This window comes from Anser anser (genome assembly GCF_964211835.1).
Source record: "Anser anser genome assembly, chromosome: 13".
Classification (NCBI taxonomy): Eukaryota; Metazoa; Chordata; class Aves; order Anseriformes; family Anatidae; genus Anser; species Anser anser.
Genome location: NC_139734.1, coordinates 10,543,985 through 10,565,246, shown reverse-complemented (window position 1 = coordinate 10,565,246; position 21,262 = coordinate 10,543,985). Strand labels below are relative to the sequence as shown.

General features: G+C 43.0%; 1 protein-coding gene across 1 annotated transcript in view; it reads right to left on the bottom strand.

The window, feature by feature from the left end:
* Positions 1 to 21,262, bottom strand: part of LOC310880813 (uncharacterized protein) — a 92,149-nt gene that overhangs the window by 23,431 nt on the left and 47,456 nt on the right. The window contains exons 17-23 of the mRNA XM_083797198.1: positions 19,820 to 20,034; positions 16,186 to 16,331; positions 14,765 to 14,936; positions 11,277 to 11,428; positions 5,572 to 5,650; positions 949 to 1,112; positions 66 to 146 (exon numbers count right to left, since the gene is read on the bottom strand). Coding sequence (XP_083653324.1) covers positions 103 to 146; positions 949 to 1,112; positions 5,572 to 5,650; positions 11,277 to 11,428; positions 14,765 to 14,814 — 489 coding nt within the window. The 5' untranslated portion in view covers positions 14,815 to 14,936; positions 16,186 to 16,331; positions 19,820 to 20,034 and the 3' untranslated portion in view covers positions 66 to 102. The remainder of the gene's footprint in view (positions 1 to 65; positions 147 to 948; positions 1,113 to 5,571; positions 5,651 to 11,276; positions 11,429 to 14,764; positions 14,937 to 16,185; positions 16,332 to 19,819; positions 20,035 to 21,262) is intronic.

Below are 21,262 nucleotides of genomic sequence, written 5' to 3'. Positions count from 1 at the left end.
GACAATCTGCATGGCCCATCATCTACATAACTTCCTAAAGTGTTAAACACATGTATGACACTTACCTAAGTGGGTAGTTACCGAGGACATAGCACTTTGTTCCTAATGGTGCAGTTTGAAGCCCATAAGCGAGGACAGAGTGCTCTCTGAAATAAAAAATAAAAAATAAAAAATTACTATTGCTATTGTTATTACTGCTACAACCTTATAATTAGAAATGTTTCTTTGCTTTCTTTTACCTCAATAAAACAAGAGCAATTATGTAGCCTCATCCATTTCTCTAAAGGGCTATGGAGAAATACTGCTTTCAAGAAAAAATAAGTGATAATTTCATAAAAATATATAAAACAAAATACTCAAGGCGTTTTTGAGAGGCATTCTCACATATTGCTGAAATTACACGCAATGTGTGAAAATTTGCATAACAAATGTGACAAGATGGTTACTTAAGGGACTGAAACAGAAGGAATAAAATATATATTAGATACCTCAGCTCTCATTAATTATTATTCTGAATGAGAAATAATGCCAGGAGCAAGAGGGGTGCCAGAAGCAGCAGTGGGGAAATATATTATCATGTATTTAAAAACCTTTAGAAGGTATAATAATAATTAGGAAATTATTGCATTACTGATCTCTTTTAGTAGCAGAGCAACCACCTGTTCACACTTTTATTAATCGTTTGCTTGCCTCTTCCTTAAAGATTGTCTGTGAAGATCATGAAAGGAAAAGCTACCTGAGCAGAAAAGAGGGGACAGAATTCATGTTATGCAAGGGAAAAAAAACACTATAAAATTCATAATTTTAATTAAGAATCACATGTGGAAAGGCAGTAATATTTTGAGACCGTTTTATAGCAAAACATAATTTGGCTTCAAACAATAGATGGAAGATGGGGAGTATTATTATTACTGATTTTGTTAATTTGCTGCAAACGCCCTGCCTTACCCAGCTTTGTCTTCGCAGCGCTCCCCAGAAGAGCATGGCAGCGGTGATGTCGCGGGGCTGCTCTGCGTGCTGCCCAGCGCCGGGTGCTCTGCGAGCTCTGGTGCCCTGCCACCGAGAGCATCCCCGGGGTCAGGTCATCGCTGCACTGGGAAACTGCAGCCCTCCTATTTCAGGACATAGCACCGGTTAAGGTATGAGTGAAACGTTTGCGCTTTAACCTAAAACAGAGAAACCCATTTTTCTGTCAATGTATTTCCTTAAAACCTGCCTGGAATCAGCACAGAATTTCCTGTCTGCTCCTTGCTGCAGTCAAATCTTGTTCTCGCATCTCCTTAAAAGTTTTGTCTTGGCCTTCTCTGGGATCACCATCTCCCACAGACAGCAGCATTGCTTAAATGCAAAAGTCCATGTCCATTTTCCCCATCAGTCTCCCTTATGTTTCTTTTCCCTGTTACTTCTTTTGAACTTCTCTCCCAGCTTCACCACTTTGAGGTTATTTCCTGGCTGCCTTGTCTTGTGAAACATTTTGGAGGTCTGTTCTTCTCCATGTGTTCTCCATCCAGGAGGTTCTGAACTCAAACACAAGTCTAGATGCCATGGTGTGGGCATCTCCACCCTGCTCTGTCCCATGGCCTAGTCTGACCTCATGAAGGAGATGGATTAAGTGAGCTCAGCACGGACAGAAAGAGGTGGGAGAAGGAAACCTGGTCTGTGGTGGCACTCGTAGCTTGGTAAATATCTGCTACTATTCCTCATCCTCCTGGGAAAAAAAGCATTTCCTGACATCTCTTTTCACTTTTAAGCCCAACCCTTGGGTGTTGCAGGGTAAAGGAGATGGGGAAGCAGACAAAACACTTTGCACCAGGGTCCTCTGGGTCAGGGTCCTGACACGAACTGGCAGCAGAGATCCACTCGTGGGGCAGAAATCTGCACCCTGCCACACAGGTGCCACATGACTCCATGGCAGAGGGCTGCAAAAGGAATTTCATTGCATCCACTTCCCATACTGCACATGAATTCAGCAGTTATTAAGAGCAAAATCCATTTAAAATCATTTTAAGAGTGAAAATAAGGCCCTTTCTGGGGATATTATTTCTAAGTCATGTTTTACTCTGCCATTAATATACTTTTGGAATGCATGAGAGCTCCTTGCACCCAAGGCAGGTAATAATGGTCTATTAAAAGACACCATCTCTGTTCCCTAATGCTCTATCAAAGGTACATTGATGAAAATAGCCATCTGACTGCTCTCATCAGCTTTAAGAAATTCCATAAAAGAAAGAAATATGCTTTCCTCGTAATTGCTTTTGTCTAAGATTTATGACGATGTGAGTAACGGATAAACCAGGCACTTGCTGAACAAGGCTCAGATTTAAGATGGGCCAATGCTAACAAGAAGATGTCCGACTAAGCGATGCATTTCTTGAGAGGAACTTGGAAGTGTTTGCAAAAGCCACATTTACCACGCACACCTGGCTGCATTCCCTGATGGTGTAAACACACATAGCTCTGGTGAGGCCAAAGGTCCTGCATCACCTTGCTCTAGGGGTAAATTTGGATCTAGGAGGCCAGACACTCGAACAACTCACAGCTGAGAGGACTTGACAACATCTGGAAGATCTCCTGGTGTGACTATATAGCTGAATAAGCAGTAGCATGTTTTGTGCCACCTATACCCAATGAAGCTGCATGTGTAAAGAGCATCACATGCCTGGGGATAGTGCCTGCATGCCCGGCAAAGCTGTTCATACTCGTGACAACAGTAAAAGTAATGACAGTGGCAATGGACTGCGTGATTAGCACTGTGGATAATTATATCCCATTTGACAGCTAGTCATTTGGTTTAAACAGGTGGAGATGCAATGGTCATTGCTGCCCCTCTTTACCCTTCTGTCAATAATATGGCCCTGCGAGCATTTGGCTCCAAGATTACCTAAAGCACAGGACTGACACTAGGGAGATTCTTTATCTATTTTTAGCTCTGCTATTGGTTTTTGGTGCAAACATCAAGTCACTTTAATTTTTGTCCTTGTCTTTTCCATCTCCAAAAGAGGAATAATGATTCCTTGCCTGATTTCATTGCACTTTAGAAGGCAATCAGATACTACAGATGTAAGTGCCATTTAAATGCTTGTAAACATGCCCGTGTCCCTCTGTATGGTGAGGCAATCACTGCACTCTCAAGAAGTGCAAACAAATTATTCAGCTGTATGTAGCGAGGGTCTACAATCGTTACTGTATGCACGCTTCTGAGATTGCTTCACTTCTGTGTGCCCACCTATATGTCCACAGGCGTAAGTCTACCCTAAGTGAGTGAGACTGAAGTCATGCACCTTGAAATCAAGCAATGCCACCATAAAGGTTGGCAAGACAGGGGACAACCATGTAGTAGAGGATTTAGGCTTTTCCAAAATCTTTTGCATGATGCCCAACACAAGCTGTTGCACTGTTCCTCCTCTGCACATGCTGACTTAGTCAAGCTTCTCACCCAGTCTGCAGGCAGGCACCGCACTGTACATCCTCCCATCAATGTCTGGCCTGCCCAGTACCACCTCCATCAAGCTCAGAGGTCTGGCTTCTGTTCCCAGAGTGACTGCTGACCTACATCAGGCTGTGGAACAACATTTTGGGGAGCCCAGCTTAAGCTTGGGGATAGCCCAGCCCCACAGAGAAATGGAGAGGAGGTGGTGAGCATCAGCCAGTCAGTGCTAAGTGTGACTGGTGTAGGATTGTGAGCTTTTTGGATTCTGAGCTGCCAAAATCTGAGTCTATACAAACCCGCATGCTCCTTCAAGCACTGCCTCTTTTTCTCTTTTTACATATATACACATTTTAGGATTCTTAACAGGTCTATATTTGGGTATTATTTTCACCCAGAAAAAAAAAAAAAAAAAAACATAACCAGCAAAATTCTACACCAAAGATTTGAAGCTTGTCAGAGCCATAAGTGAGAGCACAGTATAAGAGGGAAAATGTCAGTCCTTTTGGTAAGAGGCAGTACTGCAGCCATACTTTTAATACCCCAGCTATTTACTCAGCTTCTCCTTTTTTTAGCTAATTACACCAGGAAGACTTTATGGAAACAGTTGCCAAATGCTTAAATGAGAGCATTTCAGCCATTATTTCAGTCCCAGGTTCCTATAGTAAAATGCACATGCTCACCTCGTGCATTCAGTTGTGAATGTCTGACATATCAGTGATTAATTAATATTAATGGCAGAAATCACTTCAGATTTGCTGTATGCTAGAAATCACACACAATCCTGGCTCTAATCACTCGGCACATAAAGAAACTTTAATTGATAACCCAGGTTTAATATCCATCAGGAATGGATTCTGTGGGAGGAACAGAGCAATGTTCCCTATAATCATCCTAGAGGAGATAGAAAGCTTGTTCTACCAACATCAAAGAAGATTAGGCAGCAGAAGCCTGATAGTAAAGTAGCAATTATGGAGTGTTTTTTTTTTTTTTAATTCTGTGCACCTGCTTCATCAAAATAATAGGCATCTTTTAGCAAAATAACCTGAAACTCAGTTCACTGACTTTCAATTATCTGATGCCGGGAAATGCATCTGGAGAGACATGAAAAAAGGTGATAGACACAGAGAGAAATAAAGAGAAAGGGGAAATTAGAATGAGGGAAAATATGAAGGCCTATCTAAGTGGGTGTCATAAATATCCTGCACCTCAGGCTGATTACAGAAAGGGAATGTTTTTGCTGAGTTAGGATTGTGGCATTGGGCATGTTTGACCAAATCAGTCCCTGGTGCCTTTGGGCAATGCCTCTGACTGTAGTGAACAGCTTACACCAGGGATGGATTTGGCTCATTGCTTTTAAGGGGAAATTTAGGCATCAAACCTTAACATGAGCAAGGTAAGCTCAGGGTAACTTTCCACAGATGTTTCAGGCTTCATAGTTCAAAGCAAAAATAACTATCCTCAAATTCCCCTTATCAGGTAGTCTTGCTATACAGAAATAGGAAAGACCCCATAAGTTTATTTCAAAACATGACTGAAATTAGAGTGGAGCCAAGCTTTCCTGAAACTGGGAGGAGAAGAGAGCCCAGGCACAGTCTTGGTTTCACTTGAGGGACTGCACCCCCATTCCTGGAAAAGCACGAGGCAGACCCTGGGACCTAAACTTACAAAGCTTGTTGGGGGCTCACTACAATTCCTTGTCAGGGTCCACGGGTGTTGTTTGTTTGTTTGTTTTTTAATAAATCCCAATCTTGTCTGAAAACACTTTTTTTCAGAGGACTGTGGACAATTCCTTTAAACATTTCATGATTTACTGTCCTGAAACCTCCACAGGCAGAGCAGTTAACAGAGAAAAGTCACATTACCAACCTCATTACTGGGCAGAGTTTTTGCCAGGCCCAGGAGAAAATCAAGGACAGCATTTTTCTGCCTCACATCTTTGTTGACTTCACTATGCCCTCTCACACACATCTCATTCCTTCCTCCATTGTATAAAACCACCTCCACCTCTTTCTAACTCAGAAATGAGCCCTACATTGAGCTGGACAGTATTGTTCCTTCTCCATATTTTATCTCCTGAGCCATTGTGGCACATGTTCGAGCACCCATGAACCTGCGAGAGGCCCAGGGCAGGGGGAACTTACCACCATGTCCTCCTCGGCACACCTTCTCCTGGCTCGGGACTTCCCCCATCTTCAGAGTTGGTCGCCTTGTGAGATAGCCCTGTGGGTGAATATGGGCTGAGAGCACGCGTAGACCTGTGGCTCACCGATCATGGCAGGCACAGGCTGATCCTTCAGCAAGAATCACAACCACATCCCTCCTCGCACATACGAGGTAGAAGCAATTCCTTTGTAATTAAGTAGAATTTTTTTGTGTGAATTCCAAATGAACCTTTGTAACATTATCATTAGTTTTCAATACATCTCTTATTTTACCTCATTAGAATTATTGGTAATAAATGGTAGTAACTGGATTGTAATTAAATAGGAATTAAAATATGACTTCTTAATGAACTACAGCAAAGCAATCACTATTTCAATATACATTAACTGCTGTTCTGTTAGGAATACAGGCAACTCATTTTTAATGAATTGTTACAAATTATTATGAATATATGGCCTAAGCCTACAAAATAGTCTCACATCAGTAACTGTGCCTGGTAGATGTCAGCCAGCTGTGCAGTGAGCAGATCTACCCAAGGAACTTGGGACTTGCAAGATGCTAATGCCAACAGAGGAAACACTGAATTATGACATTTCCACAATAAACTTTTTTTTATTATTATTTTCCAGGATGTTGCAGTTAATTTACACAAAGCCTAAGCAAGGAGGCGTTGGGTGTGTCATCAGGGGAAGTGGACTAAAAGGTGTGAGAACACAATAGCAATAATACATGAGAAAAGTGCATTTTTATGCTGTTGGTTCCTGGATGATTATAATAAAAGTGCTTTGTAATAGGTCCCAGGGTGGTAAACTGCATACAGAAAACCCCATTTTATTTATTTATTTCTCCATTTCTTTATGCCTTTCTCTCTCTGTATATAAATTTATATATATAAATATACGCATGAATGAAATTTCATTTCTAGGACTTGTGCAGATTTAAAAGCCACAGATAACATGCTTCTTTGTATTACTTTTGGAGATGTAAGAGGCACTCTGTATAAGGATGTGCAAGCTGTGAGCCATGTACATAAAAGTACCGACTACTTAGCAGAGGTTTTGAAGCAACAGTCGGGTGGGCTTGTTCTGGTTTGATGGGATGGGTAGGGGAGTGAACCCAGAGCACGCATGAAGTGCTGAAAACCAGCTGTCTGTTTGCACTTTGAAACCTCCAAGGCAGACCAGCAGCGCACATCCCACCGAGCAGCCCCTCAGCCAGGCACCTTCTGCCCCCACTGACCAACACTGGCCTGAATTCCCCAGGCTTTCACAGGCTGCAATGCCGCCACCCCCCCTCCCACCCCGGGATATACTGAGGACTTTTTTACCATTCAGGCTCCTCATTTCTGCCCCTCATCATTATCTCAGGCTGTTGATTTCTAAGGGACAGGCAGCAGTTGGCCACCACGGACACAGGAGAGCCAGCTCCCTTGGTCATGGCGCAAACATTCCTCACTGGTTTGATCACAAGGCCTGTTTTAGAATGCTTTCACATGCCCTGAAATGTCTTAATTTCTCTATTTGTTCTCCATCTCTATCTTTTTACCTCTCTTCATCCTTCAGGGCCAGCACCTGACTCTGATATTTACAGTCCCATTGGATTTCCAGAGGAAATTCAGAACTAGGCTGAGGACGGGATCCCTGAGAGCCGCGGGCCCACCGCAAGGTGCAGCTGCAGGAGAGGGCAGCATGCTTCTTCGGTGTGTTTGTCATACCCAAATTTAAATCACAGAGATTGAACAGGGCAGGCAAACTCACTTTTTCAATTTTGTTACCTAATCAAAACTCTAAAGCTTCCTAGTGCCGGAGAGTGTTCACATATCATCCACTTTCCATATCCAATGCTGACAAAACAATAAGGCAGGAATAACATAAGTCGTGAGAAAACTAGTCTGTCTCATAAATCTTCCCAGGAAAGTGGCTGCTGTTTTATGTTATTGCAGTGTGTTGTTTCCAATGAAGTGATTACTGTTAGATGTATTTTTAAATTGGTTTTGGTATTTTTAAAAATACATGACTTTGAGAGTGATAGAAACAAGATTGAGTGGTGCTAGACAGTGCCTACAATATGATTAACTTTTTCCCAGACCAACTACTTCCAAAATTAAAGTTACCAATAGAGCTATTTTCAACTTTCACCTGTCTGAAAAGGGCTTGTTGGAGTCTGTGAAATATATGCAATTACCCAGTGCCCCCCCAAACCCTCCTCTTGCTTCAGACACTACATCGCTTGCTTTCTGCTTCAAGATGTCTGATTAATAATCACTAGTGTTATTTTAAAGTGTGAACGTGTAAGTTTAGGCACCAGAGCTCTGTAACAGAGCCTCGAGTTATGTCGCCTTGTGACAGAGAGGTTGTGGCTTCTGTCCACGGAGGTGAAGAACAGCTTTGGGTATTAACAGGTTCAGCTGAAGGCATATATGCACACAAAAAGGCTGAGCTAGATTTACTCAGCTCCAAATCCATGTTAACCTTTTCCAGGTGAGATAAAGTTCATTTGGAAGACATTCAAAGCAATAAATATCAGGCGAGAGGCTTTCTCAGGGTTTTACAAGTCATTAAAACTCCAGGTAGATTTTACCTATCAAAGGCTTCACTTGCGGACTGCTGTGCTCACACAGGCCTTTTCCTGGATATCGTCTTATCACTTCCAGCAGCTAACGAAGCCTGCAGCCACCCCAGGGCCCACCTACAGGGTCCCTCTGCCTGCTGTGTGCTGCACAGACCAGGCAGTGCGGGGTTAAACTTACCCAGACACGGGAGACTCAATAAGAGGCAAAAGGAAAATGAATTAGAGGAAAATCAACAGGCAGCAAAGGAAAAACTAAATTACATTTCACGTACACACATGCTCTCCTTTGGCTGCAGGGGCCGAAAATGTAGCCAAAACTGGGCTGTTTTCATTCTAAACAGTGTATCAATCCATTGATTAATTTTACACTTTGTTCCTTATGAACCTGGGCTGGGGCCATGAATGCTGCTATGAAAAGAAGAATATAGCCAAAAAGGAACTCTTAAAAAGTTGGCAGCTGTTTCAAGGCAATGTGTCTGGCCAGCAGGAAGGAGATGGCTCCTCCAGGGAAGTGTATGGAGCTGTAAAATCATTTGTGAACCGGCCCTGCTCAGTTTATAAGGTGTGCGACTGACTTAAAGTCAAGTTTCTTGCACAAATTTGTGACTTGTAAATCAAATGATAAAAGTAGCCTTAAGTATCATTTTTCCAAAAGGGCATTACAAGATTGGTTAAGAATGACTGTATTTCCTCACTAATACCATTAACTTCGGAATTGTTTCCATCCATTACCAAGCTGAACAAGGAGGGTTTACTGTAAATTGCTACACGCTGCATGGTTCAGCTGGTCAGCTTTATGGTATAGGAAACAGAAATAAAATCAAATCAAATAAAGAAATACAGTAAAACACCATGGACCAATTTCAGCCTTGGTGTAATCAAATGCAAATGGGAATTGATGGCATTGCACTCACTCACACCAGGGCTGACACATCCTTTGGCCGCCGAGCAAACGGAGGCAGTAAACCTCATCTCGCCGTGCCACATCCCAGAGCAGCCAAGGTGAGCAGGAGCAGGCTTCTATCTCATCATTTCCCCGTTACCTGCTATCTGCTGCCTAAGTGCCTCCTGTAAATCTTAATTCACATCAGTATTTCTGTTCCATAAGTGTGTATTCCTTTTAGCACGTTAGGAGGCTAAGGAATGATATGGGAAATACCCCTAAAATCTCTCAGAGATAAGCCAAGTGTGACTTTGAATAGGTGGGGTTCTGTGTAAGATCTCAAGAAAGTGGGATGGAAGGATTGAAGAACTCTGTGATGTATCTCCTTCCTCATCCAGACCACTTTGCTGAGTGAGGGATAGGGCTACAAGTTTCCATTTACAGGAGGGTCAGGAAACCCATGATACTGCTTATCTTGTTTGCATCAGGCAAGAGATAGCAGGAATCACTCTTACTGACAGGGAAACTCCCTGTCTGTAAAAGACCAGCACAAAGCCAGGACACCCCTTAAGTGCCTCAGAAAAGGGATCTGCAAAGGCTCAGGGCAGGCGTGGATTACCCAAAGGCAATTCAACCCTTCCCTTGGTCAACACAGTGCTTCACTGTCAGCATGCAACCAGGCATGTGTCTGGGGGAAGAGTTTGGCTCACTGGTGAATTCACCTACGTATTCAAATTTTGCAACTACAATGAAATAAAATTACACTTAGGTGGGCTTCTAAACTATTGCTTACGTAAGCCACAAAGCTCCTCCTGTGTAGGCTGCCCGACCATCCAACTTTCAGTCCTGCCAAGCACCCACAACTTCAGCACAAGCACTTCTTAGCAAACAAGGGATTCAAAAATCTCTGCACAGAATGAATTCTTTCCCTTCTCGCTGCATTTCAATACTGCTAATTGCTAATTAATCACAGACCTTGCCCAGCCTCCCCCTTGCCCAAGTTTTACGGTTAAAGTTTTGTTTGAACTACACTTCACCCAGCAGAGCAGCGCTGGAGGGTCAACAGAGCTATGCCGTGTGCCATGAAAAGTGATGCTTCTGTTAAGAGGCCTCGTTATTGAAATAACTTTTGAGTTAATGCTTGGAAATAACTTTGAAATGAGGACTTGCACAGATTTGTTTTCTTAGTGCAGCAATTAGCTTCATGCGCAGTGACTGGCTGCAGTGCCTTCTGCCATGTCTGACACATTAAATAAATTATTCACTCCTACTTCATTAGTTGGAAATACAGTTTGTAATACCTGCCGAGCTACAGGACAAGCAGCAAAGCCACAGATCATCTAAAATAGAAAAATGAAGTCAGGTTTTGCTGCTCCCACATAAACAGAAGGAAAAAAAAAAAAAAGGTGGGACAAGGTAAATAAGATACCATTTTTCCTACCACGTGCCTCAATAAGAAAACTGCCCCCTGCCCTGGTTCCTTTTTAATGACCAGGTTACGATTCTTTTCTTCTCAATGAGTTGGACTGCCTCAGTGAAAATCCCATTGCCTCTGGTGGAAATATCCTCAGCATTGGTTACTTTTTAATGAAAATACAATGCCACAGCCCCAAGAAACAGCTTATTGTTTTTACTGTCATTCTGTCTCTCTGTTGCAAGCAAGCTCTGTGCAACAAGCCTATTTACCAGGCTTCACGTGGGTGAGCAGTAGCACTTCGTGGAAAGGTGGACTGAGGCAAGGAGAGGTGTGGGTTGTTGTTCAGGCTTACCAGTCTCCAGCTGGCACACTGGGCCAGATCAGAGGACTGGCTGCTCCCATGGGAGATGGGGCAAGCTGGGGAGACAGCACCTATTGATCTAACAGCTTTCCACCCCCAGCACCTGCACCTTTGGAGCTTTACGCTGCTCCTCTACCCTCATCAGTCAAAGCAGCCCCCAAAACAAAGGCCAGACCCAGCCAACATCAGCCACATTCTTGAGATCAACATGTCCTCAGCCTCCAGAGGTACTGGAGCCAGTCACTAGTAGGCACTAGTTCACATGCAGTGAAATGAGTGGGATTCAGGCCATAACGCTGGCACGCATTTTACAAAGACAAACACCTGTAATTAAATTCCTAGGTACATATTCAAGCATCAAAATGGGTGACGTGATTTTCCAGAAGTGCTAGGCGGTTATGGCAGTGGAGGCACCAAGGTGAACTCCTGTACGTGTGACAAACGTGCTCACCTCCAGTGCAGCTGCCACCCTGAAGCAGGCATGGATGACTTACGCCTTTCCCTTGCTCAATCAGATTCCCCCAGGTAGAATTAAAAGGTTTAGCCACTGCAGGCCGGCTGCACTCTCTGCAGCCACATATCCATGGATGACATAGGTCTGCTCTGCAAAAAGAAGAAAAAGTGTTGTTTAAAGAAGAAGAAAAAGGAGAGAAGAAATCTAATAAATATCCCATTATTTTCAGTGTATATTATGCAAAATTTGGCATGAAATCTTTATCTCACATAAATGTGAAGGTCACTTATTTGTTCATTAAATTCTCCTCAGTCTACATCATTATGCTCATAGTTTTTCTTATACTTAATGTATTAAGGGCCTGCCAAACTCATTAGACATCAGCTGATAAATGAATTTGAACTCACAATCTGTTAAAAATCACATAGGCACATTAGAGCAATATTTCCATGGCTTAGAGACCGTATACATTTAAATCTTCCCAGAGAGCATTCTGAGCATTTTTGATCCAGTGCAGCAGACTCAACACATAATTCAAGTCTGCTTGCTGTAAAAATTTACAGGCTGGGATCTTAGTATCACTAGTCGTAAATCAAAGCTGCACACTTAAAAATGTGGTAGTGGCAAAACTGTTGGAGAGGGTGTAAACATCTTATCAAGCTCATTGTCATGCTGCACTTGCATTGGAATAATAGGGAGAGATTGTTAAATACTGCATATATTTTCTCTCTTCTGGTGGAATTTGTCCACGTAACATATAACCCTGTGTAATTTTCAGCCTGGGCAAATCTTTGGGTGGGGAAGAGCTTCTGAAGCTGTCCCAGATTCTTGCCCTAGTGCCATGGCTCCAAATACACTTTTACATGAAATGTGGACGGAGGAGAACACGGGGCATGTTTATGCCATAGTTTATGCTTCACTTACTCGTTGCTCTTTATTGTAATTTCCCCCAACTGATGATAAAATGCTTATAAAGCATTGAGCTGATAATTTGCAGACTCTCCCGCTGCTCTGTTTGTTATAAAGCTACTCATGTCTCCAGGAGAGTCTTTCTTCCTTTTGGATTTATGAGCCTAATGAACCACTGTTATTCTCCATCACAGGAGCCAGTGATGCTGTGACATTATAGCAGGAAGATTTGAAAACTTATGAGAAAGCACTTGAAACAAACTGCTGCTCTTAATAAGTGCCTCTTGTCTTCAGTGTGGTCTGAGGAAGATCTAAGGGAGCTAATGAATGAGCAGAACAAACTGAGTCCTGCACTAACCCTGCAAATTCCGCCGCGGAGTAAGCAGTGCTGGCGAGACAAATCCTCTGCTGGCATGAACTGTATTTATCAGTGGCAGGATGCTGATACGCAGCTCCACAGAAGGGCCCGCTCAGCACACAAGAAGCCCGAGTCCTCAGGACTACTTAGAGTTTCCAGATCAGGGCTGTTAGATGTATGAGACTAAATACAATTAAATCAAACTGCTACTGAAATTAATTTCCAGCTTACTGGCACCTCTTTCACTGGAGCTCTGCTGGCTGACCAGACAGCTTTTTGCCCCCCAGGCACTCTAGATTCACTCAAACATCTTTTCTGGAGCCAGCCCTGTCACCAAATTCCAATCACTTCAAACCAAAGGCATGGAGGTGGGGGAAAAGGACCAGTTCCTGAGGCCTAGATGCAGACTGCTGGTCACCTTGTTATTTCCAGAAAGGAGCACATTTCTGCCTACCGTGGCAGTGCACAATGAAGAGAAAGGCAGTACCGTGGCTAGGCCAGCCCCGGGCCATTTAGGAAGTTATAGGTCATAACCAACAACTTCAGCTCCACCTGGAGACCATTAAGAAACCCGTGTAAAGCCTGGAGCACACAGCTCACTGGCCCAAGTGGGATGCCCTGAGCTAAAAGCATGCCCCATTCAAAGCCCCCTTGTTCAGGCTGTTATCAAAAAGACAGCTCCTGGACCCCAAAATCAACTTCAGCTGGCCAAAGTGTGGGGAGCGAGGCAGGAGCGAGTTGCCCAACATGAAGCAGGAGCCAGCAGCGGTGCTGGGCACAGGACCCAGGCGCCTTGGCTGGGAGCACGAGTGAGACACCCGCATGCTCTGGCAAGGTCCCTGCTGCCTTTGGCTGCCGCGCCGGGCTCCCAGAGACCAGTGGGTTGAGCCAGGCGAGCCATGCTGCCTGTTGGGGCAGAAGTTGAGCCGCCGCCAGTCCCTTCCCACCCTCAGCATCCCTGCCTGCGAGCCAGCTGGCTCCCTGCGGCTCCAGCCGCAGTGTCAGACAGCACGTAGGCAGCACGGCCAGGCAGAGCTTGCTGCGGGGCAGCGCCAAGCCACGGGCTCCTCTGATCCTCTTGACATACTCCCTCTAGCTGGGGGATGCTACAGCTGGCTCAAAGGTACGTCTGCAGGTGAGCTGTCTTGCCAAAATAATGAGACCTCCCACCACACATGATGCTTAACCACACTGTCAACTCCGCGTATTATTCAGAAAAGCTCTGCTGTCTTCAGTTAATCTGTAATCATCAGATCTTTCATCATGGCACACATATCTCAGCAATTGTGCTCATTACAAAAACCACCATGGCATAATAGGAAACAATGACATGTTTTTTCCTTTTCCTACGATACTGTGGGGTTGAGAACTCGGTGCGACGTAGGTCATTCAGCCAGCAAAATATTAGGGGAAGATGTATGGCGACATGCCAATCAGTGCTTTGAAAAGCTCAGCCTAGGTGACTCTGTTTGTTAAAAAGTATTCAAAAGCCCCAATTACAATCAGTTAAAAGCAATAAGCATGCAAATTATTTTAAAACAAACTTTAATTAATTTCAGCATATGTTTCACTTAGGCTGATTAGTCAAATCTGATTTTCTGAAAAGAAACAATAAACATCTGCTAATGATGATTTACATATTACCGCTCACATGGCCTGCAGTGCACTCGGTGCTGATGCAGGTTCTGCATCAGAAAAGAGATTTTGTGCTGTGCCAGCTGCCCCCGGCCTGCAGCCAGCAGGTACAGAGCACAACAAAAATAATTCTTTGCTAAAATGGCTAGAATTGCCCTAAATTGTGATGGTGTTTGTATGAACAACAATCCCACTAATAGCTTTCCTTTTCGTTAGACACTCTTTGGGTAAGAAACAGGTAAGGAAGCCTGAAGACTGGACCCAGAGAACTCCAAGCTGAAGCTCTCCACAGTCTGACCTTGGTTCAGCCCTGTCCTCTGAGATGCCAAGTGAGAAATTATTCAGCCAGCTGCATTCAGAACAGCAAAAAGGGCTTAACAAATTGTTCAGACCCCATTTCCACTAAAATCAGTGGAAAAAAATTATCAGCTGCTACGAGTGCCTAACATAGCCAACACAATCGCTTATTCTCCGCTCATTATATAGAGAGACAGGATGTGATAATCCCACATAGTCAGGAGGATAAATCCCTCTTTACGCCTGAGACTCCACTGTGGGAGGCCCGAGTACAGCCCCCTCATACCTTTGGGGCTGCAGCTCACAGTAATGTAAATATTTAAAAGTCCATGCCATTTTACATTCACGAGGCTGATAATGGAATAGTTTTAATATCCTTATAATGCCAAATCCAGATTAACACGATAATAGTGGCTCCCAAGCAGTTTATTAGCACTCGTACCCAATATGTAGTAATCCTAGAGAAAAAAAAAAGAAAAAAAAAAAGGAAAAAGAAGTCCTGCCAATGTATACTGCACACCAAGCTACAGGATGTCGTATTCCAAGAGTTATTTCAGTTGTAGAAACCATGTGGCTCCATTACTTGGCATGAAGAGAGGATAAAGAGAGAATGGTCTATGACAGGTGTTGCTTTAAATATTTTGAAGATATGCATCAGGAATAGTTCATAAAAGTGCTTCCAAAGTAGCTCTTACACCCACTGGGCTTGGCAGTCCTCACTCTTAAAAAACATGAACTTGGCGCAGCAGCCTCCTAAATCTTTTAAACTAGCTTAATCCTCGAAACGTGCACTCAGCTAGATGGGTGCATTTATCTGAAACTCACTTATTTACAAGCAACGAAAACATGAAATTGGCTGGTCCCAGAAGGCAACTTTGTACTTCCCAACTCTCCTGCTTTCATAAATCAACCCATTCAACAGGGTGCCACATTTGTTTTTTCCATTCTCACATTCTGCCTGAACAATCATTCCCCATTTAATGCCAAAGATGATCCTCTGGAGATGGCTCCGCATGATTCTGTGATTTCTAGCTCCTGTGGGACTAAAAGTGCATGTGTCTTGGCAGATACCAGGAGGTTTGCAAAATCTAGAGTTCTGGGAATGTTTCAAAGGAGGTTTCTTTACCAAACAATGCTTCTGCTATGTGGGTGCCTAGTGTGAGTGATAACAGTAGGATCACCACAGTTCTGCTGCTTTCCTCTCCACGGAGAGCAACCCAGAGAGTGGGAAATGGAGCTGTACTTCAATTACATGCTCCTTTGGTACCCGTATTGCTGTGGATGTGCAGGCTCAAGTGCCCACACAGACAGGTAGATGCATACATCACAACCACCATGGCCAGCTATTTTCAACACTGAATATTTAACACTTTCTGGGTATACTAATTCTGCAGAAGGTTCTTGCATCTCCTCCATGGGAAGGGAGGGCAGTCTTAATTCATTAGACACAAAGAATTCACTTCTTCAACTTTCTTCCCAGTTTGGTGAAATAAAGGATTCCTTAATAGCATATTCACTAGTGTGTCCTTCCTACATTATGCTGCTTCTGCATAACAAAGTGTACAGTAGCCAAGTATCACCCCTATACGATGCTTTCAGCTTGAGAATTCAAAATTATTATTGAATCTTCTCCCTAGTGAACTCCTTCCAGAAACTACACTACCCCAGCAGAGATCACGGGTTCATGACTGCAGGGACGTAACCCACCTTGGAGGATGGAAACACTGGTGCAGCAAGAGATCAAGGCTCACAGCCTGTAGCTGAAAGCACCATCACTAAGCCAGCCAGACCCAGGGCAATGACACGGCTTCTCCACGCTTCTTCTGTGACCAGAAGAGGATGCCAGCTGGTTTCTACCAGAAAAAGAAAAGTAAGCAGCTATTGCAAGGTTAAAACAGTTCATGAAAAGACTGGAATTTGCCTTGTTGTTGTTTTTTTTTCTTTTTTTTTCTTTTTTTTTTATAATATGGCACATAAAAATCAGTGAGAAGAAAAAGGGTGCTTTTCTTATCTGCCCAGCAGAACGGCACATTCATAAATGCACTTTCATTTGCCTTTTTACACCAAATTACCACCTGTCACCTGATCATTTCAGCCCCAGGACTACTACAGGGATTTCCCTTTATTCTTCAGCTTTTAAAGATTGTCAGGTACTGGATTTAAAACCGCATAAAGAGCAGCACCGGGCTTGAGAATGCAGTCAGGCCCACAGAAATAGGAAAGAATCTGTTTCCACAGAAACTTTGAGAAAAGGAACAGCAGCTCTTCATTCATTCCTGCATCTTCTTTGAGGTCTGGAGTAAAGATTTACTGAGAAAATGAGTTACATGTGAATATACCAGATGATGAGTCAGAAAAGCTCTGGGCAAGAATTCAGCAAACTTCAGTTTTACCAGTGTTCATATGCTTCTAAAACGAGATCCTGAGGAGCTTGTTGTCAGGCACAGGGGAAAATGGGCACGCTGGATATGTGGCTTTTGTCAGCCAGCAAAGTGGATATGTGTATGAGATGGAGGTGGCTTCTCACAGATCCTACTTTCCCCGAAATAAAGCGGTCCCCAAATTTTTTTGGCTTGGGAACAACTGTGAACATACACCATCCTGCCAGAACCTCAGACATTTCTCATCCTGTCTGCATTGGTTTGAACTTTTTAATTCCCTCTTGATACAAGCAACACGGGAAGGTCTCAAAGGCAACACAAGAACCCTGTGTTGTGAGAGATGGGTTCTTTTCTGACAGGTATTAAATTTAACACCTCCAAGCTCCTCTGGAAGAAGTGAAAGAGGGGAAAAGAATAAAATATACAACGTGATAGCAAAGCTCCTTGTCTGTGAAAGCAAAACTCCCATCCCGTGCAAAGAATATGAAGGAAACAGATGTTCCCATGTGGAGTTTAATGGCTAGATTGCTAAAGGGATAACATAATTTCTCCTGTCTGTATATGCCTTGCTCAGACTAGTACAGCAAAACTTCCTCCTCCTGAATTAATGATCCTTTATTAAGGACCAGATTCTGGCCAGTTTGAAGTACAATGAGCAGAAATACCTTCACATCACTTCTTCCATAAGTGTTCTGCACTAGAAGCTGCAAAAATAGTCTGCGTGCCCATGGGAGCACGGACACCTTCCTCTGTAGGTTTCTGGAAGCAGGAATACCCCATCCTTCCAAAGACAGGACAGAGATGAAGAGGTTTCTGACCAGTCTCCCTTCCAGTCTAGTGACTCTATAAGCAGTTCTGTTTTGGGGTTCACAAGCTCACTTCAGTCTCAAACCCCAGTTACGTGATTGAGTTTCCGCCAAACTGACTTGAAGTGTCCTTACTCCACGAGAGCCAAGACAGCAAAAGTCTTACTCTGTCAGACCTCCCCAAAAGCGAAGGGTGCAACACTAACCCCTCTGTGCTGTGCCATGTTTACCTCACTAATCTGTGAGGCATTAACAGACAGAATTTGGTCTCCAGAATTTCAGAACTGAGAATTTACCACAAAGAATATACGCCTTTCTCTTGGTTTTTCACTTTAGGTTTTGAGCAATTGTGTCGGGTACTTTTCAGGTCAGTTCCTTTACTCTCAAGTTAACCCTGATTTCTATCTAACAAATAAAAGGAGAGAGCACCAAGTACATTGTTGGGAAAGTCAGTAGTTAAGAAGCACCTACGTGACCATGTTATGTCTATGAGAGCTCCTAGAAAAAAAGGTCACCGTGTATTTATCTGGCTGCACACTCCATAGGAACCGTGCTCTATAAGAAGTGCTTTTAGCAACAGTTAACATTTTCAAGACAATATGTCAGCTAACGCTAACCTTTGAGAGGAGGGTTCGAAGAAAGGTTAAGGCAAGTTAACCTAAATAGCTTAGAGAAATAAAGAGAAGTGTTGGAGGTAATTAATACTTGAGAGGGAATAATGTAAAGGATGAGACAGACTTATTTGAGGTTGGCCAAGTGCAATGTACTACAAGAGGTAATAGCTTTAAATTAAAGAAGGGCAAGTTTAGATTAGATAACAAGAAAAAACTTTCCAAGAGGAACAGTAATTCAGCAGCATAGCGGTCTGAAGAGAGGAGCCGCGCAACCATTATCAACAGACACATTCCAGCCGACGCCAGCTAGCACTCTCAGAGGGAAAATACCTGAGATAAACCACAAGAGATCCTGGTGATTTGACTCAGCAATCTTTAAAGACCATTCCAAACCCAACATCTATGATCCTGTGATTAACACACACATCACCTATTAATCTTACATGTTTCAATGGCTACCACTTCCCATTTGTAGCATACCCACCTGACACAGATGGATGGTGGATTGCAGAACCATAATGTAGCCCTACAATGGATTATTGGTCTGATCCTCCCCTTAGCCATGCATCACGTCTCACCTCATACATGTTATTCCCTATACAGTAAATTTGCAAAGACCGACTCCCACCCCCAGAAAAGCCAGATGCAAGAACCAAGCTGGAAAAGCTAAAAATGTGTTTCAGGTATTCATTTAGTGGCATGTTTAGCTGACCACAGTTTGTAAATGTGCTGAAATGTTTCAAAATGAAAATGACTGGATCTCCTAACAACATGCCATCAGCTCTTATTTTATGAGTTTATTTGCCATGATCTTTATAATTTTGAGGGATTAGTACTTCCTTCCTCAATCATCTAATTTTCCTCCTTTTTCTTCAGCCTACAGTATGATCTGTTAACCTCTTCTTTGTTTGAAAGGGCAATTGTTGAACTGAATTTCAAAAAGATTTGATGACTTCTGGCAGGGAAGAGAAAATACAAGATGTTGCATAGTCTGAAAGAGGAAACAGCATAGGATCTCATCTGTCACACAGTATACCACGTAATTAGCAGAAGCATTGTTTCACTCTGATTAAAACCATATTCCAGCAGAACAGTTGTTCTGCTGTGCATGTCTCTAAACTCAGACGTTCCCTCAAGAATAAAACTTCTCAGAAAAGTGCAGGGAAGTTGAAGACATCCCACAGGAAACTAGTAACTGGGTCCAAAAATACAACGGCTGTGCTCAGTGAGGGTATCAGTGGGGCAAAGCAATGCAGGATTAGGTCCAGACAAGCAGTCATATTTATGTGCTAAACCACCAATGAAATCTGAGAGACACTGATCCATGCCAGGCTAGAAAGACATGGTCAGAAACGGAGATGTGAAATTAGGGCTCCTGGCTTTTCTTCCCAGCTTCACCATCGACTTCCCACAAGACTGCATGCTTAACAATAATTCAGTGCAAAGGTGACATCTACAAATCACACATATTCTCAAAAAGTTGCCAAATATATTGTCAAAAATAGTTCTTTCTAAAGTATTTATCACCCAGTCTTCTTACCTCTCTGCTTACCAGATCCAGGTATGATTTCCATCACTGAAAGGTTTGAGTAATATATCTAGCTATATTAGTCAGACCAAAAGATTAGTGGCAGGAAATTGTCCAGGGTTCAACAGCAGCATTTAATCTTACAGCTGCAATGTAAGATTCTCCCTTCCCTCCTCTCAACAGGTTAATTCATGAAGGTTTATTGATGGTCACAGCGATGGTGGGCTCTGAAAAGGCAATACAATAAAAAGGGACTTTATAGAGGAACTTTAAGAGAAAAGGAAGAGAAAAACATTGATTCCTGCAGGCCCTCAGATAGACCAGGTCTAGATGAATAGAATTCAGCTTGCAAAAAATAATAAATTGAATAAAGTTGAGTAAAAGGTAAATTTCATTTCTGCAAAGAAACTCACAGACCACTGCTACAGGCCAAGAATATCCTAACGTGGCACCTCATCGCATGTCTCTGCTAAAAAAATTGTTGCCTTTACAACATTTATTGCCTTAGAACAGGTGTCACGTTCTGCCCCTGAGTCAGTTGTGCCGCAGCCCTGTTATTCTCTGTGGAGTGTTTCACGTGCTCCAGTTTGTCCTTAGAGTAACTAGAAGCCTTCACAGGAAAATGAAAGGAAAAAATAAAATAAAAATAATAATAATAAAAAACCACCTGACAGGTCCAAGTTCCTGTGGCAGGAACAGATAGGCTTCCTGATCTGCCCAGGGAATCAGAAATCAGTTCTAAAGCACAAGACTCTGTAAGTTAAATTAACTTTCCTTTGAGGCAAAAGAGCTGGGCAGAGTAGTAGTAAATATGGTTGTCTTCAAAGACCACATGACCACACATTTGCCAAAAGTTTAATAGAGCTAAGTTGGCTATGAAGTATGAGCTGGATATTTGACGAGGTTTCGGCTCATCAAAGGAATAAGGTATTTAGAACAGCTGTCCAACAGGGACATGAAACCAAGCTCACTTTAAGGTGGAGCTTAATAAATGAATTAGAGAAATTGCAGGACTCGCTTATCTGCCACAAGATCTTATTTGGGGAAAGAAAGCTTTCTTGTAAGTCATCAGTTTGCTTCCTGGCATCAGTTTCAGCGATTTCTAGCAACGTTACAAGGTGATCTGCAATTTCTAAGTCCTGCCACTGATCAGGTTAAAGGTTACAGGTAACGCAGTCTGCCAGAATAAAAGCTGTATTTCTGGTTATAATCTGTTTAGACTTTGCCTGTAGGGTTGGAGTTTGCTGTTATTGTTTCTTTGTGTTTTTTTTAGCTGTTGTTCCATCATCTATCTCGAATGCTAAATGCCTTGCGCTACACTAATCAAAGGTAGGAGTCAAACAAGCATTAGATGATAACATTTCAGATTTCTTCATGAACTATCCCAGCACCAACAGCACCCACACATCTCAGCAGCCCCATAGCAGCCCTTGGTGCCCCAGCCACCCACCCCAC